At 37.8% G+C, this 25,673-nt stretch overlaps 7 protein-coding genes, 1 long non-coding RNA gene and 2 other non-coding genes across 18 annotated transcripts; 6 read left to right on the top strand and 4 right to left on the bottom strand.

Annotated features, from left to right (window-relative positions):
- Window positions 1-219: 219 nt before the first annotated feature.
- On the bottom strand, window positions 220-2,169 carry LOC108869593. The gene is made up of 2 exons (XR_001955913.2): window positions 1,931-2,169; window positions 220-1,691 (listed from the first exon to the last, which is right to left on the bottom strand). It is a non-coding gene; the product is annotated as an uncharacterized LOC108869593 (long non-coding RNA).
- LOC103843495 (probable galacturonosyltransferase 6) lies at window positions 2,028-5,261 on the top strand. Of its 4 annotated transcripts, none has more exons than XM_009120234.3 (9): window positions 2,028-2,383; window positions 2,518-2,552; window positions 2,705-2,746; window positions 2,843-2,966; window positions 3,049-3,119; window positions 3,311-3,573; window positions 3,651-4,008; window positions 4,072-4,596; window positions 4,772-5,261. In XM_009120234.3, exons 1-9 carry the CDS (start codon window positions 2,272-2,274, stop codon window positions 5,045-5,047), a joined length of 1,806 nt encoding a protein of 601 aa, XP_009118482.1. In that variant the 5' UTR covers window positions 2,028-2,271; the 3' UTR covers window positions 5,048-5,261. The 4 variants fall into 4 exon arrangements, with proteins under 4 accessions (XP_009118482.1, XP_009118481.1, XP_009118480.1 ...); XM_009120233.3 differs by having other exon boundaries at window positions 3,305-3,573; XM_009120232.3 differs by having other exon boundaries at window positions 3,043-3,119.
- Window positions 5,262-5,445: 184 nt separating this feature from the next.
- On the top strand, window positions 5,446-6,833 carry LOC103843493 (DNA-directed RNA polymerase III subunit RPC8). Of its 4 annotated transcripts, XM_009120229.3 has the most exons (7): window positions 5,446-5,643; window positions 5,734-5,826; window positions 5,926-6,013; window positions 6,087-6,171; window positions 6,246-6,309; window positions 6,393-6,482; window positions 6,591-6,833. In XM_009120229.3, the coding sequence occupies exons 1-7, from the start codon at window positions 5,533-5,535 to the stop codon at window positions 6,672-6,674; spliced, it is 615 nt and encodes a 204-aa protein (XP_009118477.1). In that variant the 5' UTR covers window positions 5,446-5,532; the 3' UTR covers window positions 6,675-6,833. The 4 variants fall into 4 exon arrangements, with proteins under 4 accessions (XP_009118477.1, XP_033136484.1, XP_033136483.1 ...); XM_033280593.1 differs by having other exon boundaries at window positions 6,393-6,631; XM_033280592.1 differs by having other exon boundaries at window positions 5,474-5,826.
- On the bottom strand, window positions 6,733-10,255 carry LOC103843494 (prolycopene isomerase, chloroplastic). Of its 2 annotated transcripts, none has more exons than XM_009120230.3 (13): window positions 9,659-10,255; window positions 9,171-9,377; window positions 9,000-9,099; window positions 8,825-8,907; window positions 8,698-8,754; window positions 8,466-8,618; window positions 8,135-8,213; window positions 7,899-8,047; window positions 7,672-7,806; window positions 7,469-7,582; window positions 7,286-7,396; window positions 7,106-7,214; window positions 6,733-7,024 (listed from the first exon to the last, which is right to left on the bottom strand). In XM_009120230.3, exons 1-13 carry the CDS (start codon window positions 10,055-10,057, stop codon window positions 6,951-6,953), a joined length of 1,770 nt encoding a protein of 589 aa, XP_009118478.1. In that variant the 5' UTR covers window positions 10,058-10,255; the 3' UTR covers window positions 6,733-6,950. The 2 variants fall into 2 exon arrangements, with proteins under 2 accessions (XP_009118478.1, XP_018510622.1); XM_018655106.2 differs by having other exon boundaries at window positions 9,655-9,711.
- A 1,790-nt stretch (window positions 10,256-12,045) lies between these two features.
- On the top strand, window positions 12,046-12,655 carry LOC103843492 (monothiol glutaredoxin-S11). The gene has a single exon (XM_009120228.3). It carries the CDS (start codon window positions 12,142-12,144, stop codon window positions 12,439-12,441), a length of 300 nt encoding a protein of 99 aa, XP_009118476.1. The 5' UTR covers window positions 12,046-12,141; the 3' UTR covers window positions 12,442-12,655.
- A 526-nt stretch (window positions 12,656-13,181) lies between these two features.
- Window positions 13,182-15,495, top strand: LOC103843491 (transcription factor RF2b). The gene is made up of 4 exons (XM_009120226.3): window positions 13,182-13,796; window positions 13,888-14,020; window positions 14,723-14,807; window positions 14,901-15,495. The coding sequence occupies exons 1-4, from the start codon at window positions 13,390-13,392 to the stop codon at window positions 15,248-15,250; spliced, it is 975 nt and encodes a 324-aa protein (XP_009118474.1). The 5' UTR covers window positions 13,182-13,389; the 3' UTR covers window positions 15,251-15,495.
- A 110-nt stretch (window positions 15,496-15,605) lies between these two features.
- Window positions 15,606-15,692, bottom strand: LOC117128782. The gene has a single exon (XR_004452172.1). It is a non-coding gene; the product is annotated as a small nucleolar RNA snoR114 (small nucleolar RNA).
- Window positions 15,693-15,695: 3 nt separating this feature from the next.
- Window positions 15,696-15,766, bottom strand: TRNAG-GCC. The gene has a single exon. It is a non-coding gene; the product is annotated as a tRNA-Gly (tRNA).
- A 2,308-nt stretch (window positions 15,767-18,074) lies between these two features.
- Window positions 18,075-20,793, top strand: LOC103843490 (probable thylakoidal processing peptidase 2, chloroplastic). The gene is made up of 6 exons (XM_009120225.3): window positions 18,075-19,286; window positions 19,639-19,707; window positions 19,797-19,865; window positions 20,048-20,134; window positions 20,211-20,278; window positions 20,380-20,793. The coding sequence occupies exons 1-6, from the start codon at window positions 18,636-18,638 to the stop codon at window positions 20,504-20,506; spliced, it is 1,071 nt and encodes a 356-aa protein (XP_009118473.1). The 5' UTR covers window positions 18,075-18,635; the 3' UTR covers window positions 20,507-20,793.
- A 173-nt stretch (window positions 20,794-20,966) lies between these two features.
- On the top strand, window positions 20,967-25,510 carry LOC117127864. 2 transcript variants are annotated; one of them, XM_033278662.1, is made up of 11 exons: window positions 20,967-21,385; window positions 21,616-22,485; window positions 22,696-23,133; window positions 23,214-23,615; window positions 23,699-23,746; window positions 23,833-23,916; window positions 23,999-24,082; window positions 24,171-24,388; window positions 24,467-24,548; window positions 24,661-25,087; window positions 25,218-25,510. In XM_033278662.1, the coding sequence occupies exons 1-11, from the start codon at window positions 21,281-21,283 to the stop codon at window positions 25,223-25,225; spliced, it is 2,766 nt and encodes a 921-aa protein (XP_033134553.1). In that variant the 5' UTR covers window positions 20,967-21,280; the 3' UTR covers window positions 25,226-25,510. The 2 variants fall into 2 exon arrangements, with proteins under 2 accessions (XP_033134553.1, XP_033134552.1); XM_033278661.1 differs by having other exon boundaries at window positions 24,661-25,098; window positions 25,218-25,499.
- Window positions 25,511-25,673: the final 163 nt, after the last annotated feature.

The following is a 25,673-nucleotide window of genomic DNA, read 5'->3' as shown; positions in this document are numbered from 1 at the left end:
ATAAAGCAAAGAAAACACTTCAGGATCATTTACAAGACTAGTGAACCACTACTAAGATCGTCAACACACTACACACTAGATTCACTTATTGGCCTTCCTTAAAGCCCTCTTCACTGCAGCTGGTGGCTATATGAAGTGATGCAGATAAGTATTTGGAATATTTCCAAATATCTTGTTATTTATTTTATTAGTTATATTAATTTAGATAATTACCTTTCATTTGTATTTTCTATATTTTAATGGTTTTTCTATTTTAATTAAGATTAGGGTTTTCTAGATTTAAGGATTCATTATAAATAGGCATTGAAGCCTAAAGTTGTATTGAGACTTTGATAATTAATAATAGAGCTTTTGCTTATTACCTTAAAAGAGATTTGATTCAATTCATCTATTTTGAGTTGCCTTGAACAAGATTCGATTAAATTCATCTTATTCAGGAAGTTGGTCTCAAGAAGCTATCGAAAGAAACTCTTGATTGATCCAAGAACAGGTCTCAAGAACCCTAAAGTTCTTTGATCGACCGTTCAACCTAGTTGTCCGCTGCATCAGGTGGTATCAGAGCTGCGTCTCTTTGGTTTTTCAATCGAAGAACGATTCTGGATGTCATGGTGAGTGCGAACATCTATCCTATCCAGGACGAAAGTCCATTTGTTGAGAGAGAAGAAAACTACGAGATCTATCGAGAGATCTATGGTGATCCGATCTACGATATTTATGAAGATGATGTATACGTTGTGGACTTCGTTTTCAGTGAAGATTCTTTTGAAAATTTCGTCTGTGCAAAAATCGGGCAAGACGAGATTCGTGCAAAATTCAGGCGGGACAAGATCCGTGCAAAGTCCGTGCAGGACGAGTTCCGTGCAAATTTCGAAGAAAGTCAGAAAATTTGGTTTTATGAAAATTTCGGATTTGAAGATAAATATTTGAAGATTTCAGCCACAAAAAACCTATTCAAGATTCGAGGACGAATCTTCTCCAACCCGGAGAGAATGATGCAGATAAGTATTTGGAATATTTCCAAATATCTTGTTATTTATTTTATTAGTTATATTAATTTAGATAATTACCTTTTATTTGTATTTTCTATATTTTAATGGTTTTTCTATTTTAATTAAGATTAGGGTTTTCTAGATTTAAGGATTCATTATAAATAGGCATTGAAGCCTAAAGTTGTATTGAGACTTTGATAATTAATAATAGAGCTTTTGCTTATTACCTTAAAAGAGATTTGATTCAATTCATCTATTTTGAGTTGCCTTGAACAAGATTCGATTAAATTCATCTTATTCAGGAAGTTGGTCTCAAGAAGCTATCGAAAGAAACTCTTGATTGATCCAAGAACAGGTCTCAAGAACCCTAAAGTTCTTTGATCGACCGTTCAACCTAGTTGTCCGCTGCATCATGAAGTCTAAAAAACATGGTTTCTTATGTATATATATTGATCATCACAAAACATGATTTGTGAAGCAAAATATATCTCAAATCTACTTTGCCCGTCTACCGTTGATGTTATATGTTTTTATATTAAGAGATTGTACAAGGCATTTCGACTGCTCATGCAGTTCAAGTAATGATCCCGGAGATTCCATAGAGAGGAATAAACACTAGTAGAGCACCATGTCTCCACAAAATCTTCTTCTCGCAAAAAGAGTGCTAAAAGTTCATCAAATGTAGCATTCTGGAAGCAATTCCTATACCACAGAGTGTTGTTAATCATGTTAATTATATAATACTTGTGGAGAGACTAAACTCAAATTCACCTCTCCACAATTTACCTCTAACTCTTACCATTCTACACAAATAAAATAAAACAGAAGATTTAACAAAATAAAACGAACACGGTTAACGTAGCCTAAATCCATCCACGTGTCTATTTCCTATTGGTGGTTATTATAAATTTCCAAAAGAAGACAGTGATCACATTATTTACTTGCAGCAACGGCGTAGTCACATGACTTCACATGTACACCCGCCCGCACCTGATCCGCATCACCGCGTCATTAACCTAAAGTACATTAAATATATCATTAAACAATGATTTAAAAATAAATTAGAACAGAATGATTCATGAAGGAAGCTAAACTCCCCCAGAAACTGAAGGCGAAGAATCATATAAACTGCCATTTCTAGAGGAAAGCAAAACCCTAAGTTTATCAATCGTTTCGTCTATTTGCTTGTTGATCAAGCAGGACATCTCCAGAGAGAGAGATTCGTTGCTTCTTCTTCTTCCTGGAGAACGATTAAGATTTGGGTTTAGTGTTTGGCATATTCATGAAGCAAAGTCGTCGATGGCAGAGGATTCTCCTCCTCTCCCTGCTGTCGATCTCTTTCTTCGCCCCGCTTATCCTCGTCTCGAATCGGCTTCAGAGCATCACTCCCGTTGGTCAGCTTCCTCTCCTTTATCCTTTGGATTCGTTTTTGTAAAAATTTTAGTGAATGATCGTGTGGAATTGCTTGTTGACTTTGATCTTTGACTCAATCTCTTCATCTGAGTTTGTTTCGATCATCATTTCGCAGGTCGGAGAGAATCGATCGAAGATTTATCCAACTTTGTAAGTGTGATGTTATCTGCTAATACAATCAATCAGTTTGAGAGATTCTTCACTGATTGTGTTCTAAGTTTTCAGATCTCAGTCTTGCTTTTATTATACTCTTTAGCTTTTATTATGCACTGTAGCTGAGATGCTACCATTTTTTTATGCAGAGACATATGACAAATGACCTTAGACTTAATGCTATCGAACATGTAAGTTGGAAGTTACTTTACTGGTCCCCAGTGTCATCTCGTCGAAACCCTTTTGACCATTCATTTAATTACAATTGTTTTAACTTTGTGATTCAGGAAGGTGGAGTAGGCTTGAAGGGGCCAAGGCACATTCTCCTCAAGGATGAGGGGTTTAATGAAAGTGGTGCTGTTACCCAGTCCAGCGAGAATGAGAAAACAGTCGACTTCCCAAAAACTGATGGTGTGATCATATTTTCAAGCTTGCTTTTTTAATTAATCCGTCACTCTTCAGCTTTCTCATCTCTACTTGTTATTAGTTTCAGGAAATGATCTCCAATACAGGGAAGAGAAAGTAATAGATTCACAACAGAAGACAGAAAGCTCTGATGAGAAGGTGTGTGTTTTATCCAACTGGTTTATTAAATAACATGAACTTGATGGATGCTCAGGCTATGAAACAATTCAGTTGCTTAGTTGATCTAGTGAATAGAAAAAAAACCAGTTAGGCTTTCCAGTTTTCATGAATCTATTAAGATCAGACCTATCAACGTTATGATTTGTTGTTTTGTTTTGTGTCAGGATCAGTTTCTAACAGTTATTCAACTCGCTAATAAAACGGATATCAAACCCCCTTTATCTAAGTTTGAAAAGAGCGCAAAGGCGCAGCGTGATGGAGCAACAGATGTGAAGATAAAGGAGATCAGAGACAAAGTTATACAAGCTAAGGCCTACCTGAATTTTGCCCCACCTGGAAGTAATTCTCAGATTGTTAAGGAGTTGAGAACTCGAATGAGAGATCTTGAACGGGCTGTTGGTGACGTGACAAAGGATAAGGATTTGTCAAAGGGGTAAGCACAACTGCGTGAAAACCCTTTTTGTTTAAGAAGATTCTTATGGTAACATCTGGCATGGTTGTTTCTTTCAGCGCCCTTCGCAAGTTGAAGCCCATGGAAGCTGCACTATACAAGGCTAGTCGTATCTTCACCAATTGCCCTGCCATGGCTACCAAACTCCGTGCCATGAATTACAATACAGAAGAGCTAGCTCAGGCGCAGAAAAACCAAGCAACATATCTAATGCACCTTGCTGCAAGGACCACCCCAAAAGGGCAACACTGTCTCTCCATGCGTTTGACATCAGATTACTTTGCTCTGGATCCTGAAAAAAGGCAGATGCCTAACCAGGAAAACTACAACGATCCTAGTCTCAATCACTATGTTGTCTTCTCTGACAATGTTTTGGCTTCTGCAGTCGTTGTTAACTCTACAATATCTTCTTCAAAGGTAAATTTTCACATTTCTGTTTATTTTGACAATAGTGTGCTGAGTTATGATTGCTGTTTGCAGGATCCGGAAAAAATTGTATTCCACGTGGTGACTGATTCACTTAACTACCCATCAATCTCCATGTGGTTTTTGCTAAACGTTCATAGTAGAGCTACCATCCAAATCCAAAACATTGATGATATGGATGTCCTGCCTTCAGATTTTGATCAACTGCTGATGAAGCAAAATTCCAATGACCCAAGATTCATTTCTACTCTCAACCACGCACGCTTCTATCTCCCGGATATATTCCCGGGTTTGAAGAAGGTGGTACTCTTTGACCATGATGTAGTAGTTCAGCGAGATTTAAGTAGACTCTGGAGCATTGATATGAAAGGGAAGGTGATTGGTGCTGTAGAGACTTGTCAAGAAGGTGAAGAAGCTTCACTCCATTCAATGAGCACATTTATTAATTTCTCAGACGCATGGGTCGCTGGAAAATTCAGTCCTAAAGCGTGCACGTGGGGGTTTGGAATGAATCTGGTTGATCTCGAAGAATGGAGAAGACGGAAGTTGACTTCTACATACGTAAAATACTTCAACCTGGTACGCAGATCACCCTTAATCTCTCAAATAACTAATACTGTAGTCCTATAGCTTGCTTAGAATGCGTCTCATCAAACTAGCAGACGACATAAGTGAAGCTAGTATAGTTGGTATATGTGTGTAATGAACCTAAACTTAACAGAGATAGTTGGGGATTTTCGTTTTATTTGGGCAGGGAACAAAGAGACCGTTGTGGAAAGCTGGAAGCTTACCAATAGGGTGGTTGACTTTCTATAGGCAAACATTACCTTTGGACAAGAGATGGCATGTGATGGGGTTAGGTAGAGAATCAGACATCAAAACGGTCGACATCGAACAAGCAGCGGTAATACACTACGATGGGATCATGAAGCCGTGGTTGGATATTGGAATAGAGAAATACAAACGTTACTGGAACAGACATGTCCCTTACTATCACTCCTACTTGCAACAGTGCAATATTCAAGCTTGATACGAAACAGATTCCGATAAATTAGGTTCAATTCTAGATTTTTTTTTTATTTTTAAAACAAGCTTCTCAGCATGTTACCAATGTTTTGATTAGCTTTCATTCTTTAACTCTTATGTGTTAATTTTTTCATATTTTCCAGAGCTTACTTGATCTTAGTCAGAGCAACAACAGATTGTCTTTTAGATTGTTAAATAGAATCTATCTTCTACTTGTCTTTGGCACTGTGTAATGACGGTAATATCTCTTTCTCGTTTGTGTGTTGACTTTGAGCGTAGTAAATTTATTGGGCCAACTGAAAAGCCCATTAAAATGTTTACTCACGTGCATACTCACGTGATCATCTTCCCCCAGTTATAAGAACTAGGGTTTATATTCAGATGCCAACATCGTCTCAGGCTATTTGAATTCAGAAGATCTAGGCGCCAAATCCGCTAAATCTCAAGGCTTCGCGTAATCTTCCGAAGCTTTTCCAAAAATCTGCAAACATGTTCTGTCTTAGCGAGATGGAAGATACAGTAAGAGTGCCTCCGGATCTCCTTAACCTCCCACTCGAAGTTGCCATTAAGAAAGTGCTTCAAAAGTTATTATTGAACAAGGTTTGCTCATTGACCTTCTGTTTCCCTTATACATACACACTCTCTAATCTTACCAAAAAGAGTTTTTTTTTTAAAAATAAAATACAAAAGGTTCTGTCAATTGGCCTCTGCGTGTCTATTTACGACATAAAATCAGCAGAAGGAGGTTTTGTCTTACCCGGTGATGGTCCTGCCACCTACAAGGTACAATTCAAATTACTCATCTTTTTCTTCATTTCACACTGTTAGTGGCATCATTGTTTGACCCAAATCTTTGTTTACTGTTCTTTGTGATTGTTGTAGGTACGTTTTATAATTGTAGTGTTTCGTCCATTCGTTGGTGAGGTCATTGCTGCAAGGTTCAAAGAATCTGATTCCAATGGCTTGCGCTGTGAGTACTAGTGTTGTGCATAATTGTTACTTATAACGTTTCATATTGCACACTTATGGTTTCCCTGTGGCAGTGACTCTTGGATTCTTTGAAGATATATATGTGCCTGCTCCACTTATACCAAGACCTAACCGCTGTGAGCCTGACCCTTACAATAGGTATTGAGCTTTTTTACCTGCATCTGTATATACTTCACTAGATCACAAAGTGAAATGTTTTCAACATTTAACAGGAATCAAATGAGATGGGTGTGGATATTTGAAGAACAAGAGTATATTATCGACGATTCATGTCAGGTTAACCTTTTTTTTGGTTCCCCATTTTCTCTCTAGGTGCAAAGTTTTGAAAACGTTTATAACTTTGCGATGTGAATAAGCAGATCAATTTTAGAGTTGAGAACATTAGCTATCCACCTGTTCCAACTGAGCAAGCAGAGGACGCAAAGCCTTTTGCTCCTATGGTGATCACTGTAAGTTTTCATTCTCTGAAGCTATATTACACTTGTATTTGCATAATTTATATAACGAAACTAATTGTATTAAGCCTCCTACTGAAGGTTTTGGTGTGAAATGTGCAGGGGACTATAGATGATGATGGTTTGGGCCCTGTTTCTTGGTGGGAGGGTTGTAGTGAGAGGAATAATGAAGATGATGATACATGAACCAAACTTCTTCAAACTAGTATGTTTTTCTTAACATAAGAAGTTGAGATTAGATTCCTTGCCCATTATACTAGGATTAGATTCCTTAATTTGATTTTATCAGTGTATGAAGAGAAAAGACAAAAAAGTATTGAATATGGTAAAAATATTTTTCTTATCTATGTGCAACTCTTCTTGATCCTAAACAACAAATAAAAAAGGTTGTTCATAGTAAAAGCCGCTCTCATGGACTTGAGCAACACTTCCACTAGCTTTGTGTCCTGTACCCTTTAGAGACTATGCGAGTGTCCTTAACCAACCAAGTAAACCAAGAAGACCAGCATCAAGTACCTTTGATTTTCTCTCAAGCCCTACAAATCAAAATATGAAAAAAAAATGTTAGCTTCTTACTCTCATAGCAATCAACAAGTCTCTATTACAAATTTTCTCACCAATGTCAGCAGCTACACGATGAGCACACATCACTCCTGAGAAAGCCACAGCTATAACTCCCTGACCAGGAAAACAACTATCCCCAACGCAGTACAAACCATCTATAGCCTATTACAATCAGCCAAAACCATTTAGTTAAGCCCAAGAAGGGAACCATCTAATCGTTTCTTTTGACTTACAGTTGTGTTAAACGGCATGCCTAGTAAACCTTTTGGTGTTCCTCTTGGCATTGGTCCATACGTTCCCTTATCCCTAGCAAGATATCGCCTGTGTGTTCTTGGTGTGCCCACCTGCCTCATAAAAACACCTTAGATATACAGATGTGAATTGGCAAATCTAGGCAGGAACATAGATTGTCTAACCTCCTTAAAAGTAATAGATGAACTGAGCCCAGGAAACAGTTTTTTCTCTAGCCTCTGTATGATTCCAGCTGCCACCTCTTCTTTTTTAGCCTCATACTCTTTTGGAGTGAGTCCCTATAGTACCAAAATTTAGATGAAACGGTCAAATAAGATGGCATATATAATTGATGCTTGGTCTCACTCTTTTAAGATCAGCCTCTTACCTCCCAATCTTCAATGGAAGAAGTTGTAAATATGTGGAGTATATGTCGACCATCTGGAGCCAAGGATGGATCAAGAATGGTTGGGATGCTGAGGAAGATACTGCCATAAGGCTCCTCCAGATTCTTCCAATCATCCTAACAGGTTGCAACAAAAGAACATAACCACTATTCAAATAACTATGAATCTGTCAAAGGGAATAATAGATCTTAGTAAGAAACTAACAAACCTCAAGTACGAAATGATGGCAATCTGTATCTGGAGGGAGAACCTCTGCTTTAACACCCATGTGGATTGAGAGAAACGATGGAGCCTTCACATAGACTTTCTGGAAGTTTTCTTCTTCTTTTGGAAGCTTTTCTCCTTTCAACAGCTTCCCTACAGCACCATAATACTATGTTAAAGTATTCTTACAGAACAAAACACTTATGCAACAGTTTGGTAAGTCATTGTCTTTTCTCTTACCAAACGTATCCCATCTTGTAGCATTAGAAATTATTGTTTTAGCGAAGAACTCTCTTCCATCTGCTAGCCTTACACCCACCTGAAGATAAAAAAAAAACACAACCAAATAAGAATTTCAAGAGGTTAAGCAAGAATCAATGTTCAAGAACTCGGTAGGGGTAGTTGGAAGCTTTATATGGGATTATTGATTAGGCGGGCGCCTAGAACGATATTTTGAGCATCTAAACCGATTTTTTTTAAAATTGTTTCCTTTAGGTCTGATTTGCTGACTAGATCGAGTTTTAGAACAACAACTTGGAATATATGTAGCAAGAGTTATACAGAAACTTACAGCCTTTCCATCATCAAGAATTATGCTTTTCACATTAGCTTTGTAGAGTATTTCACTTCCTTGATCAACTAGTCCTCCTGCTAAAGACCTTGCAATCCCACCAACACCACCAACAGGGTAGTTAATCCCTCCATAGTGCCTGTCACATAAAACCTGTCCTTGAACACTTAGAAACTGAACAGAAAGGGAAACATGGGGTAGACACCAAAATGCCCAAAAACAAGAATCCTACCATACTTGCATTGATCATTGGCGTCTGCAAAGCATTGACTGTACTCACAATGAAACACTGCAGGAATAAATACAAATGGTGTAAAATAAACTGTGCATGTTTGGACCAAATGACATTTTTTGCTAACCTCTGCGTCAATGAAAGACAGTAACTGAGGATCCTTTATGTACTTCCGAGCTATATCCCCAGCATTTTGAGGCAAGTAATAAGCTGTACATAAATCACAGAGAATAATATAAAAAGATTCAATGTATACACTCACAGAAACTAATAAATACACAAACAAACATCAAAAAGAGTACCGAGTGTCAAGCATTCAAGCGGCTTCTGAAAGAACTGTCCAAAAAGGTAGATAGGCTCTTCAAGCGACTTCAGTTCCAAAGAGTTCAATGAGTTGAAGATCTGTTCCAATTTGTAATATTTAAATTACACACTCTTACAACTATTCAATTAAGTAAAAGTCACATCAGAACCTTCCAGCAGATGCCATAGAATCCAAGAATCCCTTCCTTCTCGTGCGGAAACTTGCTAATAAGCTCATTAACGAACTCATCATACTCTCTATGAACCTGAACAGAGAGATCATTGGGAAGATGGAAATGAACGGTGGTGGGATCAGGTATAACCTCCATCTCACGACCAACTGCTTTCAACGCTTGAGTTATCAAGTTTAGATTCCCCTGTCCCCATCAAAAACTAGAAGCATTAGTTCATCTCTAACCCCACTCTATTTTTCGATCTAGAATATATTTTAGATTAAAAATGCTCTATTTTCACTCTATAAATGAGTTAAAAATTGGTTTATGCTATATAAATAGAGTAATTTATTTATTTTTGTTTTTCGTGTCTCATTAGACTATAACTCAATTCTGTTATAGAGAGATGATTGTCTTCTGGAAGACACAACATTCTCATATAATTATGTAAAGGAAGAGTCTTTACGAGAGCAAATGAAACGAACCTTATCGCTGAAACCAAACATGACAGAAGAGCCAACATCGAATGTGTATCCATCTCTTTCGTAATAACCGGAGCTCCCACCAGGGATCAGATACTTCTCCAAAACTAAAACTTTAGCTTCTTTAACAGCTAGCTGAGTCGCCGCAACTAATCCTCCAATCCCAGACCCGATGACGATTGCGTCGTACACTTTACTCTCTCCTCCTCCACTTTCTCTCTTCGTCCTTTCTTCTACAGCAGTGGAAGAAACAGATCTCACTGCAACCACATGATTCTTCTTCCGATTCTTTAAAAACCCAAACTTTGAAGTACCCAACTTGTTATTTGAAGTCTTCAAGGCGGAGAACAAGGAGGAGCTGCGATCAGCACACGTTACGGGATTGTGGAGACAGAGATTCATGGTTCTGAGCTTGGTTCGTCGTCACTGTGTTGTGTCCTTTGGATAGTACCAAACCTAATCAGTTCTTCTTCAGACAGATTTAAAAAGTGTTGTCCTTTCATCCGAATTTGGAAAATTGGTTTTCATCACATGGAAGGACAAAAAAATGTTTGGTGAAGAACACTCAGAAGTGCAGGATATTACAAAAAAAAAAAGAGAAAAAAACTTTATTTTAGTGACTTCTAATCGTGGCCGTTGATTATTCATTAATTTTGGGCCGTAATGTCTTTTAGTTTGTTGTTGTTGGGCCTTTTCGGCCTTTGTCTCTTTGTTTGTTACACCTATCCGTTGGGCCTTCCTGTAGCCTTTGTTTAATAAATTATCAATGACAAAAAAAAAACTGACATTAAATAATGAGTCATTCTTGGGTTCACCCCCTAGGGTCAACCTCTAGATTCACCAACCAATAGGATTTCATTATTTCAAATTCGATATTTTTTTAAAAAAGAAACAAAATATTCTCAAATTATATTATATTTTTAAAATAAAAAGAGTAAAAAAAGATATTAGTTACAGAAAAAAGAATTAAAAAAAAATATTTTTAATGTTCTCAACAAAACACTAAACCCTAAATCCTAATCCCTAAACCCTAAATTCTAAACCCTAAACCCTTGGATAAACCCTAAACCCTTGGGTAAAACCCTAAACCCTTGGGTAAACCCTTGGGTAAATCCTAAACCCTTGGATAAATCCTAAATTCTAAATAAAAAACACTAAAACCCTAAACCCTAAACGCTTGAATGTTTTAGTGTATAGTGATTTTGATTTAGAGTTTAGGATTTATCCTAGAGTTTAGGCTTTATCCAAAGGTTTAGGGTTTAAGATTAAGGGTTTAGGGATTAGAATTTAGGGTTTAGGGTTTAATGTTATGCTGACGACATAAAATATTTTTTTTTTGTAATTATTACTATTTTTTACCTTTTAATTTTAAAAACATAATATAATTTGACAATATTTTGTTTTCTTTTTTAAAAGATATCGAATATAAAATAAAACAATCCTATTGGTTGGTGAACCTTGAGGTTCACCCTAGGGGGTGAACCTTGAGGTTCACCCTAGGGGGTGGACCTAAGAATGAGTCTTAAATAATACCTAATGTTTTAAAAATCGGTATAGATGGCACCTAATCGGCAAATCGAATATGAGCGAAACGATTTTTTCAAATTGATTTTAAAAAATTTGGTCTAAAAATTCTAAAATATCAGCGTAAGCAACCGCGTAAACAATAATCTTCTATAAGACGGTTGACTACTGCCTAAGGATTTTTAGAACATTGCCAATGCTCATTAGATTATTATAGGTATTAATAATGCTAATCTTTTTTGTATCATGTTTTGTTTAAACTCTCGTAGGATTTATATGGCGCGAAAAGGACAGAAAGGTTTAGTTTCGTGGTGAATCTGATTCCATGTCCCGTATTCATAGAATCTACAGAATAAATCAAATGGCCCAAAAGCATCAAGCATCAAGCATCAACTAATATTCTACGACTATTCCTGTCTTCTTAGCAACTTGAACGAGTATGTTGAGACCGTATCTTTGAATCTATGAAATAAAACGTTGGAATGACCAATGCAACTCTTCTTGGTTCTTTCAAGAAAAACAAGAGGTGTGTAACGCGGCTAACGCCCAAGAAAAGGTTCGGTCCTCGAATCATCTTGCTCTCTTTTTTAGCTACTTGTAAGAGTATCGTTGAGAACTTATCTTTGAATCTATGGATATAAGAACATGGAATGAGCCCATGCAACTCTTCATGGTTCTTTCAAGAAAAATAAGAGGTGTGTAACGCGGCTAACTCTTAAGAAAAGGTTCGGTCTCCTCGAATCATCTTGTTCATAGTAAAGCCTCTTTATGGATCCTTTTCAACACGATCTTCTTGTGATCTCTTCCTTTAAAAAAAGTATTTGGATTCTGATTCTTCTTCTACTTGGTTATAAATAGCCTTGAGACTCAAGTAACCAGACTCACAAGCAACACCAAGCTCGATCTCCGGGTTTGGTCTCAAGGAGTCTTTGTTATAAGACTCCTTTCACTCCATCAAGAAAATGGACAAGGTTATGAGACTATCGTCAGAGAAAGGAGTGGTTATATTCAGCAAGAGCTCGTGTTGTTTGTCCTACGCGGTTCAAGTCCTCTTCCAGGATCTCGGGGTTAGCCCTAAGATCCACGAGATCGACAAGGACCCTGAATGCCGGGAGATGGAGAAGGCATTAATGAGGTTAGGCTGTTCAAAGCCGGTTCCAGCCGTCTTCATCGGTGGCAAGCTCGTTGGTTCGACCAACGAAGTAATGTCCATGCACCTAAGCAGCTCGTTGGTTCCCCTAGTCAAGCCATATATATGTTAAAGAAGGGTTATTTCAAAAAAAAAAAAAGCAATGGTAAAGTAGCTGCTATCGAAATGAACTTTCAATAAAGGAAAACAAAGTTGAGTCAAATCTTTGTAATGCGTTATAGTATTGTATCGCTTGTGTAAAATGTTGTGATGTCTTATTCATGGATTTATAGCTTTCTCCACGTCTAAGTTCAAGTTGCTTTAAACTTTACTGTCATCAGCATTGTGAAAACTCTTGCTAGTCTTTCTTTACTAATTCCCCCCATCAAATTTGATACTCCTTCCATTTCAGTATAAATGATATTTTAGAAAGAATATTTTGTTTAATTTACATGAAATTTTGAGATTTTAAGGTTAACTTTAATTTTAATAGAAATTATTTAACCAATTAAATTTTATAATATTTTTTATAACTGATTAAATAATTTAAAAATTATATCTTTAAAATGGTTTTTTTAGAAAAAAAAATATTTTTTTTAATCTTTGTGTATTAAGGTAAAATATCAAGTATTATAGAAAGGAGAGAGTACTATATAATGCAAGATCTTGAGTCAGACGTGGGGAGATGTTATGCAATAGTTGTTAATTAAAAACTTTGTTGAGACAAATATTTAAAAAGAACCTGTAATGGTAGTACTACTAGGAGACTAATTAAGCTGTATTAAGAACTTAAACACGAATAATTAAATAAGATAATGTAATGAAAAAAAGAGGGAGACAAGATGCACGTGTCAATGTGCCTCTCTTTTTACTTTTCATCACTAACTTAATAATAACCTTTTTATAAACCGTCCAATTAAAAAACAGTGACGTCACTTCTCTCTCTCTCTTTCTCCTCCTCCTACGCTCTTCATCTGAGATAGAGAGAGAGAGAGAGAGCTTCATCTCCATCATTATCTCCTTCTTCTTCCTCACAACACACATTGACTCTCAAAATTCGCACATTCACAATCAACCTCTCATGGAGAAATCAGATCCTCAACCTCCAAATGCCGCCGATCCGATCCCCTCCTCCTTCCACCGGCGATCTCGCTCCGACGACATGTCGATGTTCATGTTCATGGATCCGCTCTCCTCCTCCGGTCCCCCGCCTTCCTCCGACGACCTTCCCTCCGACGACGATCTCTTCTCCTCCTTCATCGACGTCGACAGCCTCTCCTCGAATCCGCACCCTACTGCAATCGCGTTTCCGAATCACGCCGCCGCCAACTCCGTTCCCTCCTCGTCGTCTCGTCCTCGCCACCGCCACAGCAACTCCGTCGACGCGGGATGCGCGATGTACGCTAACGAGATCATGGACGCGAAGAAAGCTATGCCTCCTGAGAAGCTCTCTGAGCTTTGGAACGTCGATCCCAAACGGGCCAAAAGGTATCTTTCTTTTTTTAGGCCCATTAGGCTTTATTTGAATTGAAGATCAATGAGAGAGAGAGTTTCAGAGTGATTTTGGATTTGATTACAGGATCTTGGCGAATAGGCAATCTGCAGCTCGTTCGAAGGAGAGGAAAGCAAGATACATTCAGGAACTTGAGCGTAAAGTTCAGTCTCTTCAGACCGAAGCCACCACTCTCTCTGCTCAGCTCACTCTCTTCCAGGTAATGTAAAGTTTCAACGATGTTTTGGTTAATCGAAGAGTCTCTTTGTTTGATTTGAAAACAATAAAAGATCTTTGCTCTGTTCTACAAAAGAAAGTAGCTTTATAGGCAAGTTTCAACCATGTTCAATGTTGTTTGATTTCAAAATGATAAAGTAAAGTTCTATGCTCTGTTCTACCTACACAAGAAAGTAGCTTTGAAGGGTAGTTAGTTTCAACCCTGTTTTGGTTAATTCAAGAGTCTCAGTTCGAATGTTGTTTGATTTCAAAACAATAAAGTAAACATCTTTGCTCTGTTCTACACAATAAAGTAGCTTTATAGGGAAGTTTGAACGATGTTTTGGTGAATTGTAAGAGTCTAGTTCGAATGTTGTTTTGATTTCAAAACAATAAAGTAAACATCTTTGCTCTGTTCCACTCAAGAATTAGCTTTATAGGAAAGTTTCAACGATGTTTTGGTGAATTCAAGAGTCTCAGTTTGATTTCAAAACAATAAAGTAAAGTTCTTTGCTCTGTTCTTTCTATACAAGAAAGTAGCTTTATAGGGAAGTTTGAACGATGTTTTGGTGAATTCAAGAGTCTCAGTTCGAATGTTGTTTTGATTTCATAACAATAAAGTTAAAGATCCTTTTGCTCTGTTCTACACAAGAAAGTAATTTTATAGGAAAGTTTTTGTGAATTCAATGTTGTTTGAATTGGTTAGAGAGATACAAATGGACTGGCCAACGAAAACACAGAGCTAAAACTCAGGTTACAGGCAATGGAGCAACAAGCTCACCTTCGTAATGGTAACAACAAAGTCTAATCCTTTGTATGTGTTTTGGTGTCTGTGATCTTCAATCTCTCTGCTTTTGTTTTTTTGTTTGTTAATGCAAACATAGCTCTAAATGAAGCACTGAGGAAAGAATTGGAAAGGATGAAGATTGAGACTGGAGAAATCTCTGGTAATTCAGATTCCTTTGACATGGGAATGCAGCAGGTTCAGTACTCTCCTTCCACTTACATGGCGATTCCACCCTATCATCATGGCTCAATCAACAACGGCCAAGATATGCAGCAGATGCACGGATACAATCCAATGGAGGCCATGTCCAATTCTCAGAGCGTGTCTGAGTTTCTTCAGAACGGGAGATTGCAAGGGCTGGAGATAAGTAGCAATAATAATAGCTCAAGCTTGGTCAAATCTGAAGGACCTTCTCTCTCTGCTAGTGAGAGTAGCTCTGCCTATTGACAAAGACATACCATGAGGTTCATCAATACAACTGTTAATAGGCTTTAAAATTCATTTGATTTGATTTACTTTCTACTACTATTTATTATTCTATTTTTTTTTTGAGGTACTGTGTTGGTGTTGTGTTGTTGTGATTGTGAGTTTCATTGTTTGCTACTCTCATTGTTTGTTCTTCAAGGAACAAATGAGATTCTAATAAATTATTGTTCCCTTTGGAAATGAATGTATTTTGGTGCATTTTCATATTGTTCTCTGTGGATTCATTTGTGTTTTTAAACGGAGCCTGTTTTAGTACATCTGTGTTACCATCTTATGATCTTTTTTCATGAAATGAAAATCCAAAAAAAAAAAAAGAGAGCTCAGGGTGTGGCTATACCATCTGGAAATCAGATGAATGCGATGGACCCAACCATCCATCGCTAAACCATTTTCTTCACAGCTCAGATGCACCAGCCGGGAATCGAACCCGGGTCTGTACCGTGGCAGGGTACTATTCTACCACTAGACCACTGGTGCTTTGATGACACTCATAAGCTGTTAAAATATATTATATGCATTTAGCATCAGAAACTTGTTTTACTTATACTCTAGTCTAGTCATTTGTAGATTGGTAAGAAAATGAAGTTTCTAATAGTCATATGTATCTGTAATATATGTTGTCTTTTTTACATGGAAGAACCACTTTAGCAGTTAATTGTCTAGGACAAGCGTGAAGCTGATAATGATGATTAGCTAACCCAATTACTCTGGCCCAATGGCTACATATTAGCCTTCAGCTTGGTATTGCTACTTCTACGGTAGATACATGGACACTCAGAGATTACAAATAAGCCTTCTTGTAAACCTTTTGTCCTTTCTTCATATCTTATCAACCATATCAAAGGATACAAATTGAGAGATTAGTGTTTATCTATGTCGGGAAGACATTAAAAACGCTAAAATGAATTGTGAACAGATAACAAAACTGAATCCATTTTTTGATTAGGTTGTGGTCAAACCTAACCTCACAAAGTTAATGACTAAGCTACTCAAATTCGCTATTTTATTTTAAGAGTTTTAAATAAGAGTTTTTAAATTCGCTATGAATGTTTGTTCCAAGTTCTTCCTTTCCTATTTTTTGGTACCATATTTGGTTGATTGTTCTTTTGGAACAGAGGTGTTTGTTTGCTCGATTTTGCCCTCTATGGATTGTAAAGCTTAGAACTTCAATGATCAATGGAATTTCAGGGGAAAAATATATATATATATATATAGTGTCTACTCCAAAAGAAACATCAGTGAAACCAAAAAATTTCTCTCTCCTCCTTATCTCTCCCCCTTCTCTCTCCCAAGGCGTCGACTTTGTGCTTGCTTACCTCCGGTCCGGACGGCGCGTGGCGGCGCGTACCGGCGTCCGGAAGGTCCCCATTTGAGTTTTCGCTTTCTCGTTTTGCTGTCGTATCATCTCCGGTCTCTCCCTCTGATATGCTCGAAGTCGTGGATTAGGGTTTGGCGCCGGAGTGAGCTCCGCTGCAGAGGTGCTTCTGTTCCGGCGTTCTATTCCCCGGTCTCTGGGGCTTCGGCGAAGCGGAAGAGCGGTTGGTGGTTAACGGCAGTCGGCTTTTTGGGGCTAATGTTCGAGATCGTTTTTCCCTTAGATCTCGTCTGGCTTTCTCTGTTCGCGTGTGGGTGGAACGAGGTGTCTTCTCCGGGATTGTCGGCGGTTCGCTGCTTTCGATCCATGGAGTCATCGGTTTGAAGGGTGGTTCCTTGGTTCTCGCTCGTCGAGTCTGAGTGTCCTCCTTCCCGTGGTGTGTGCCGGTGAATCCTATTATCACGGCGGCGAGTTGTGGGTTTGAGCACGCAGGCGGGTTGGTGCTCGAGCACTGTGGCCGGCTCGTGTAGGTTAAGGTGGCGGTTTAAAGAGCGGTCGTCTATGCCGCTTAAGTGGCCGTGTTCTTGGCTTCCTCACCTTCGATTCTCCTGTTCGCGGTTTCTAACCTGGTTCTCGATCCGTCCTCTCTTATCTCGGCGTGTCTCTTGCGCTTGTTGGAGTAAGGGGGTTCGGGTTGGGTTGCGCCCTTGTTCTTAATCTCGTCGCTGCCGAGGCTAGTGATGGCTCTAGCAGCACCAATTTTAGTCGATCGGTTCTCGACGGCTACGGACGTGTGGTGGTTCTCGTGTCTTTGACCGCCTCATCTAACGTTCGGTCTTTGCCCACATCCCAGCATCACTTAGGTTCACTTGAATCTTCATGTGGTGGTGGGCAAGGCAGTTGAGTGCAGGATGGGCTCAGGTTAGGAGTACGGTGGTTGCGGCCTGTTTTGCTCGGTTCGGCATCTTGTACAGGCCGTTCCTGGCCTTAATAATTGCTCGGTTTGGTTATGAGGGTGAATGCGGCCGCTGCTGCTGTTGTTGTTCATGTGGGCAGGTGCTTTGAAGCTCTCGGCAAGCTGTTCTCAGGTGGGTCATTATCTTTAAGAGCGGATCATCGGGGAGGCCAAAATTACCGGGTTCCGACTCTCGGTTGAACTTGGTTCATCTTTTTGCGGCAAGCGGATGATGCGGACTGGGTTGAGTCTTGGGACAGCGCTGGTGGTTGTTGAGTCTGCCTAACCTGTTGTAACTAAATCGAGTCTGTGTTTAGACTTTCTTTTTCGTTTTCTGTTTCTTGTTATCTCTGTATTTCTGTCAAAAATGAAAAATTGGTAATAATATCTTTACATTTTTACCAAAAAAAAAAAAAAAAAGAAACATCAGTGAAGCATTTCTTAATACGAGATGACGTATGCGCTGTGGTCATGCGGCTTCCTTTATGTTACGTAGCATGAATTATATATTAGATTCTGTAAACAAAAAAAAACATAAAATATATTATCAAAGTATAGATAATGGAATGAATTTACTGTAATTTCATACATGTATATGATTTTAGATATGACAACGAATTTACACAATGTCAAAACCTTACAATATAACAAATTTAACAAAAAAAGGTAGTCTAGGATTATAATGTGTAGGATAGAAAAGTAATTTAGAAGAGCAAATCTAATTGTACATTGTGTACGGGAAACAAAAGTAAATGTTTAGAAGAGAAAATCTAATAAAGTATTGGACACGAATGGTAAAATTTACATATTGTGGGCCCCGTCTCATTTGGCCCCAATATAACTGATCTCTCTCTCTCTCTGGAGAAAGAGACAAAGCTTCTTCCCCCATATCTCTGGGAAACTCCACCTGAAAACTCGATCTCGCCGGCTGACCGGGCCGGCTCAACTTGGAATCTCAAATTCCCCGATCCGATTTAACCAGTTTAATTTAACATAACCGGTTTAATCAACATTCTCTAGCTCGCCTATTCAATCTACCTCCTCTCCCTTAAGCCTTAAACCCTAAATCGACCGTTATGGCGATTAGGGTTACCTTCACCTACTCCAGCTACGTCGCGAGGAACATCGCTTCCTCCGCCGCGGCTCGCGTCGGCAGCGGAGATTTCCGATCATGCCTCGATTACTGCCTCCGTCCCAGGATCTTCAACCACAGTCAGATTCCCGATCTCGACAAATCATCTACATCCCCATCGTCCCCTCCTGTTTCAATGTACACCACCATCGCCAGAGAGCTTCTCGAGGAGAGTCCGCTCGTGTCGGGGATGATCTCCGTCATGAAGCTAACCGGAGCAGCTCCGGATCTGCTGGGGATGAACAGCAGCAGCGTTGTTCTCGGGATCTCGCCGTTCAAGACTTCTTCGGTGATTCCGTTTCTGAGAGGGTCGAAGTGGATGCCTTGCAGCATTCCGGCGACGCTGACGACGGATGTTGCTGAGATCGATAGGGGAGGGAGTGTGAAGGTGGAGTTGTGTCGTGATAAAGGTTCGAGCTTTGGAAACGGGTGGGTTAATAAGATGTTGAATATGTGCTCGGAGGATGCTAAGGCGGCTTTCACGGCTGTGACTGTTTCTCTTCTGTTCCGTTCGGCGTTGGCTGAGCCCAAGTCTATACCTTCGTTGTCTATGTATCCTACTCTTGATGTGGGTGATCGTGTTATGGCTGAGAAGGTGAGATTACTCGTTTCTGGCTCTATTGTATGATTGGTTATAATGTTATATTGATGGTTGATGTTGAGATGCTTTTAAAAACGGTGGCTTTTATCAGTGTAAGGGTCGAGAAGGTGATTAGTACTTGTTTCTGGCTATATAACTGTACATTGTGAGTATAATGAGATCCTATATATAATAATTTCTATGATTAATTATAATGTTAGATCCATGTTTGAAATTGAGAGGCTTTTGAAACGGTGGTTTTATCAGTTCTATTCTAGGATTCACTCAAGCGTTTAATTAGTGGTTTGTGTGTGCTTCATGTCTGAGTGATTGATTGATCTGCGTATGTGGTTTTGGTGCTGGTCAGGTCTCGTACTTGTTCAGAAGGCCAGAGGTTTCTGATATAGTCATCTTCAAGGCTCCTCCGGTTTTGGTGGTAGGTAACAAATCACCTTTTCTTGTTTTCCAAATTTTTTAAAACTTTGTTACATAGGTGTTTGATGTTCTCCTTTGGAAAAATTGCAGGAACATGGTTACAATTGTACTGATGTTTTCATTAAAAGGATAGTTGCAAGCGAAGGTGACTGGGTCGAAGTAAGCCCTTATATCTAAATCAATTGTTGGTTGGTTCTATTCCACCCATTGAAGTCTTTTGCTCACTTTTATTGGTAGTACTTGAGTAGTGGCTTCTTGATAACCTGCGTCTTCAAACAGGCCCCTGTTTTTATGTTTCTGTATCATTTTCCTGTCTAACCTATCGAGCTTGTATCATATAGGTTTGTGATGGAAAGCTCTTAGTGAATAACACCGTTCAAGAAGAGGATTTTGTATTAGAGCCAATTGACTACGAAATGGAACCAATGGTAAGCAAACTTGTTCGACCTTAAAAGTTGTATAAGAGTAATGCAGCTAAGTCGGTTTCTCTTGTTTTATTTGCAGTTGGTCCCTGAAGGTTATGTCTTTGTCCTAGGAGACAACCGCAACAAAAGCTTTGACTCTCATAACTGGTAATCACTTTAGAAAATATCTATAGCTATTTTATGACCCTTCTGTGTTAAAATTATGGAAACTCTGTTGATTGATTCGTGGATAAATGTAAAAAACGCAGGGGTCCACTTCCAATAAAGAACATCGTTGGAAGATCCGTGTTTAGGTATTGGCCACCGAGCAAAGTTTCAGACACAATACACCACCATGAGCAAGCTATCCAAAAGGGGGCTGTTGATATTTCCTGACCGGCGCTGATGGTTCTTAGGATTAAGCAAGGATTTGGATGGATGATGAGGTGGTGCCAGCCATCATTTTGATCGTGAAGCCGATAGAGCAATTCTTTCGTTCTGTGTACTCTTATTGCAAGACATGGAATGCTATGGGAAACCCCAAAGGAAAAAAAATTGAAACATTTTTTTGTTGTTGTGTTGAAACGTAAAACCTCAACCAATGGTAAGACGAGCTGTAACAATCGCAGATTATTTTAGTGTCAAAACTATATCATTCTAATGTGATTTTAGCTTCAATTTTTTTTTCATTTCCAACTAAAACACCAAATGACACTAGAAAAATATTATCTATTAAAATATTATTAAATCAAAGATTCTTTTAATTATTTAATACTTTTGATAAATGCTCACTATTCTTATAACATACATAATTAATTATTTTTAATAAATATTGGACTTATAAATTTAAAACAATTAAGGGGAAATTATACATTTACACTTTGTTGAGTACCCCTTTTCAAATTTACACTCAGGAGGAGGACATTTTCACAAATACCTAATTGTTTAGTAGCCGAAAGACAATAATAACCCTCGCAATTTTAACCTTTTCTCTCGAATCTCTCTAGCTCGCCATCGAAGGCGACGAGATTACAGAGCTACGACGGCGATTCTAGCAACGGCGACGACAAAAGGTCTTCTCTCTCACTAGTCACGCCGTCTCTCTGGAAAGAGCATCCGGTGACGACGAATAACAATCAGACTATACGATTCAAAATTTCATCTCAAAAAATGTCGTCTACTCCTCACGATTCTCCTCTACACGATTCTCCTATACACGATTCTCCTCTTCACGATTCTCCTATTCATGATTCTTATCTTCACGATTCTCTACAAGTAAGTACCTAAATTATTGTTTGTTTCAAGTCATTTTTTGAATTTGTTATTTCTGTTATAAGAAAATAGAAGAACATTGGTTGAGGATTGTCATGTTTCTAGTTAGATCTAAGAGAAATAGTATCGATAGTGAACATTGAGTTTTTTTGAAAAATTATAAGCCTTTATAAATGTGGGTTTCAAGTAATTATAAAATGCGTGAACTCAAGAAGTGTTGTCTTGTATTGCAGTTGGATAGCAACGAGTTTTGCACAACCTTGAAATTGCCTGGGAGGGTTTATGAAGCTGTAGAAACACCAGATAATCCCAAAGCGATAATCCATCACTCAAAGATTGATTATATCGAGAAGGTGGAAGATATATTAGGAAAAGAAGAGTTTTCTTTCATAGAGAACTCTCACATTGGGAGCATTTTGAAGTTGGTTAAAAGGAATAGGGTTCAATTTTCAGAAGAGTTGTTCCATTTTCTAATGCAGCGAAGAGTATTGACGCAAGGAGAGGATCTCTGGTTTACTTTCTCGGACCAGCCTATGAGGTTTTCACTAAGGGAATTTCATCTGACAACAGGCTTACGTTGTGAGGAAGATCAGACAATAACAGAGCCGCTGTTCAAAATAATGAAGAAGCCATACATTTGGATGCTGGGCAAGATTGATAAGTTTACGGTGAGAACGTTATATGAAATGTTTAAAAAGAAAGCACGAAGCATGCCAACACTAGAAAGATTATCCCTTGGAACAGCAATACTCACAGAAGCGGTAATTATGGCAGAAAATCCGAGTTCTAAAATCCCGAGAGACAGGTTGCAGCGTTATATGAACTATCGCTCACACAAGATTGCTTGGGGTAAAACTGCTTATAGAATCTTGATGAGAAGTGTAAAAAGTTTGAGTGCAAGTTCCTGGACAGGAGATAGTTATGAAGTGAGTGGTTTTGCGCTAGCCATAAATCTGTGGGCAATGTCATCAGTGAATGTGCTTGGTAAATCTTTGGGAAAGCCATGCGAGACATCCTCTTCTTCTGATCCGTTGTGTCTACATTGGGACTCAACAAGAACTCCGACAATAGCTGAAGTGTTAGAGCTGGAGAAGATAAACAATGTGAGTTTTTATAAGCGTATATAAATATATTCGTATTGTATTGTTTGAAAAGTGGATTTCTAGGGACTCCTTGAAAAGGTCCACAAATCGGTGTCTTGTAGGATTGTAAATTTGACATGTGTTTATACAAGATTATAAATGTACTTTTATAAGGACTATATAAATTAATATATAAGAGGTTTACATAGATATGTTTTATTTATTCTACAGGTTGAGGTTAGCACAGTGATTGGATTGGCTGAGGAATACAAACATTTGGTGGGGGCAACACATAGTGACGATGCTGACTTTCACAGTGTTGTGAAACTAGTTCAACAAGGATACAAAATGAGGAGAAGCGATTGGGAGAAAGGTTTTGTGGATATGTTTGTTGCAACAGAAGATATAGGTCAACAACGCAAGACAAAAGACGAAGATGCAGAGCATGGTGAAGATCTGAACCATAATGAAGATGAAGAGGAAAAGAAAGATGAAGAGGAAAAGACAGATGAAGAGGAAAATAAAGATGAAGAGTATCAAAAGGATAAGGAGCAAAGAAAAGATAAAAATCATTCCATGTCTAACAGCGAGAAACTTGATAAGCTAATCCAAATGGTTCGTGATTTGGATAAGCGAGTAGTAATGATCCAGAATGTTTTAGGAGTTAAGGTAACCAATTCAATTTTACCAATTACTTATCAAATTTCGCGTGTTATTCCTCTCTAATGATTTCACTTGTTTTTTTGAAGTTTAACGACAGTTCACCAAACAAAGAAGATTGTGAAAATGGAGCTAGTTCTGGTGATAGAAGAAGTGCACAAGATTATGAAAATGAAGAAGATACAATTAATGAAGAAGCAAACTCTGATGATAAAAAAAATGCACCAGATGATGAAAATGAAGAAGATACAATTGCTGAAGCAGCAAACTCTGAAGATACAATTGCTGAAGAAGCAAACTCTGGCGATGGAAGAAGTGCACTGGATGATGAAAATGAAAAAGAGATATGTGATGAAGAAGCAAAATCTGGTACAGAGCATCAAAGGGAAGAAGAGAATATTCTTGGGGAAATTGAGACTACACAAAAAATCACTCAAGACGAAGACACAGAAAAACTTGAATCAGAAAGTTGCTTGAAACAAACGTCGCAGGTATGAATCTAAAACAGGATATAAAGGTTTATAAATTTTTTAATTTAGTGATAGGCAAATTGAATTTCTTATTTCTTTTGTAGGTTACGTCGCCTACTCCAACATTCAATACTCCAAACTTTGATACAAGGGTACAAAATTAATATATTTTATAAGGCCTTGTAAAAGTTTAATGTATATAGCATAAACATCTAATTTTCAAATATTTTGTCTGAAGGTTTCATCGCCTAATCCAACATTTACGTCTCCTAAGTTTGATCTCCTTTCCCAAGAAAGTCATAGTGGAAAGGGTACAAATGAGGTATTTTATAAAGCTTTATAAACTATTTCATGATCGTTAAGGTCTCTTAAACAATTATATAAAAACGATTTGCATGAATCAGGTTCTTATGAGAGATGTTTATGAGATTCCTGTTTTCCAACCTCTAATGAAAATAAAAAAGAGATTGGTACAACAACACAGCCAGGTTTGTTTTCCAAACTTTATGAGTATTGATTTATTTTATAGACTTAATAATCCTTTGTAAAAAGGGGACTATTTTTTTTGTTCTGTAGGTAAACGAAGATGTTGAGCCTCCACTTCAAAAGAAGTTTAAAGCTGATACAGATAATGTTCCGCTAAGAAGAAGTGAAAGAGGTCAAATACCATCCATTCATACACAACCACCGTTTACAGGAGCAAGGAAGAAACATCCGATTCTTCATCCCTTTGAGCCAGTTGATAAAACAAGAAAAGAAAAAATGAGAGAATGGAAAATGTCAAACAAAAGAAAGTAAGTTTTATTTTATAAGAAGCTATATATTTCATGAAACTAGATATCTACATAAAAAAGTATGAGTGTCCAATGTAGGAAGCTGAGAATCAATCAAGAGATAGTAAACGCAAAGTGGTTTTCGGATATTGAAACTCCGGGAAAAAAACTTTCAAAAACGGTTAGACTATATGTGAACAAAAATTCTTTATAATCCCTTATAAATTTATATTAATCTTCTTTATAAAACTATATGATCGCTATTCTGAGTATTTGTTTTTTTTTTGTTTCAGCATATTGAAGCAGGTTTTGAGTTGCTGAAACTGAGACAGATAAACAATCCAGATTTGTTTCTGAACAAAACTGCCTTAGTTGTTGGAGTGAAGTTTCTTGAAGAAATAGATGAGTTTTATGATGAGTTTTTAGATGACAAGAAAGGTTTCCAATTTGGAGCAGGCTTTGACAAGTACAACATAGAGAAGAATATCAACTTCCTCTATTCGGCCATTGCAGTAGCAGAGAAGTATTGGCTTGGAGTTGTAATCAACTTGGAGAAGAGAAATATCACAGCATTCAATTGTGCAGCAATGAAGTTCACAGATGCGAGTTTGGTCCCTTACGTTAATGCATATGCGATGGCTCTCCCATTCATGATTCGCTACTTCTTCAAAGATGTCAGCATGGATACAAGCAAGTTCTCGATAAAAATTGTATCTGAAGGTTTCCCACAGGTAACATCTTTATAACCGCTTATAAATCTTTATGGTAGATTTGTATCCAGGTTCTTCAGATCAAATAACTTATATTATAATTTATCTGCTAATATATTACTAAAACATATTTGTTTAAGGTTCTTAAAATAGAAGACAGTGGAGTTTATGCATTGAAGCTGATAGAGTGCCATGCAATGCGTATAGTGGATTTGACAAAGCTGAGTGAAGAAAAAATTGCAATCATCCGAGAAAAGTTGGCGGTTGATATCTTCTCGGAATTACAATGAATACTAATGTGGGAATGAACAAAAACTTTATAGCTTGCTTATAGTTATGTGTGAACAACTATCTGTTTTATGCGTGTTTGGTAAACTTTGTTTGTAGAATTCTGAGTATTATGAGTTTATGACTTGGATTTATGGTTTTCCTTAAATTTAGAAAGTTCAATGGTAAATTTGTATTTCAGTAGCTTTATAACACATTATTACAAATAGTTTATAACCTCTTATAAAATCAAAACAAAATGGTTTATTACAAATGAATTTACGATATATAAAGGAGTATATAAAAGTTATAAAGATTTATAAATCGTT

Source organism: Brassica rapa, chromosome A09, assembly GCF_000309985.2.
Source record: "Brassica rapa cultivar Chiifu-401-42 chromosome A09, CAAS_Brap_v3.01, whole genome shotgun sequence".
In the NCBI taxonomy this organism is placed as follows: Eukaryota; Viridiplantae; Streptophyta; class Magnoliopsida; order Brassicales; family Brassicaceae; genus Brassica; species Brassica rapa.
Note: the sequence above shows the minus strand (reverse complement) of the source record. Positions and strands in the feature narration are given on the sequence as shown.

Excerpts from the sequence above, each read along its gene's own strand:
- LOC103843491 (XM_009120226.3), top strand. The coding sequence starts at position 13,390 with ATGGAGAAATCAGATCCTCAACCTCCAAATGCCGCCGATCCGATCCCC. Across the intron at positions 14,021-14,722 it reads CTCAGCTCACTCTCTTCCAG|AGAGATACAAATGGACTGGC; the intron begins GTAATGTAAAGT and ends TGAATTGGTTAG. Across the intron at positions 14,808-14,900 it reads ACAAGCTCACCTTCGTAATG|CTCTAAATGAAGCACTGAGG; the intron begins GTAACAACAAAG and ends ATGCAAACATAG.
- LOC103843493 (XM_033280591.1), top strand. The coding sequence starts at position 5,533 with ATGTTCTGTCTTAGCGAGATGGAAGATACAGTAAGAGTGCCTCCGGAT. Across the intron at positions 6,014-6,086 it reads TGATTCCAATGGCTTGCGCT|TGACTCTTGGATTCTTTGAA; the intron begins GTGAGTACTAGT and ends TCCCTGTGGCAG. Across the intron at positions 6,310-6,392 it reads TTATCGACGATTCATGTCAG|ATCAATTTTAGAGTTGAGAA; the intron begins GTTAACCTTTTT and ends GTGAATAAGCAG.
- LOC103843490 (XM_009120225.3), top strand. The coding sequence starts at position 18,636 with ATGGCGATTAGGGTTACCTTCACCTACTCCAGCTACGTCGCGAGGAAC. Across the intron at positions 19,708-19,796 it reads AGGCTCCTCCGGTTTTGGTG|GAACATGGTTACAATTGTAC; the intron begins GTAGGTAACAAA and ends GAAAAATTGCAG. Across the intron at positions 19,866-20,047 it reads GCGAAGGTGACTGGGTCGAA|GTTTGTGATGGAAAGCTCTT; the intron begins GTAAGCCCTTAT and ends TGTATCATATAG.
- LOC103843492 (XM_009120228.3), top strand. The coding sequence starts at position 12,142 with ATGGACAAGGTTATGAGACTATCGTCAGAGAAAGGAGTGGTTATATTC.
- LOC103843494 (XM_009120230.3), bottom strand. The coding sequence starts at position 10,057 with ATGAATCTCTGTCTCCACAATCCCGTAACGTGTGCTGATCGCAGCTCC. Across the intron at positions 8,755-8,824 it reads TGTCTTTCATTGACGCAGAG|TGTTTCATTGTGAGTACAGT; the intron begins GTTAGCAAAAAA and ends TTATTCCTGCAG. Across the intron at positions 8,048-8,134 it reads TACAAGATGGGATACGTTTG|GGAAGCTGTTGAAAGGAGAA; the intron begins GTAAGAGAAAAG and ends ATGGTGCTGTAG.
- LOC103843495 (XM_009120231.3), top strand. The coding sequence starts at position 2,272 with ATGAAGCAAAGTCGTCGATGGCAGAGGATTCTCCTCCTCTCCCTGCTG. Across the intron at positions 2,384-2,517 it reads TCAGAGCATCACTCCCGTTG|GTCGGAGAGAATCGATCGAA; the intron begins GTCAGCTTCCTC and ends ATCATTTCGCAG. Across the intron at positions 4,597-4,771 it reads ACGTAAAATACTTCAACCTG|GGAACAAAGAGACCGTTGTG; the intron begins GTACGCAGATCA and ends TTATTTGGGCAG.
- LOC117127864 (XM_033278661.1), top strand. The coding sequence starts at position 21,281 with ATGTCGTCTACTCCTCACGATTCTCCTCTACACGATTCTCCTATACAC. Across the intron at positions 22,486-22,695 it reads AGCTGGAGAAGATAAACAAT|GTTGAGGTTAGCACAGTGAT; the intron begins GTGAGTTTTTAT and ends TTTATTCTACAG. Across the intron at positions 23,616-23,698 it reads GCTTGAAACAAACGTCGCAG|GTTACGTCGCCTACTCCAAC; the intron begins GTATGAATCTAA and ends TTTCTTTTGTAG.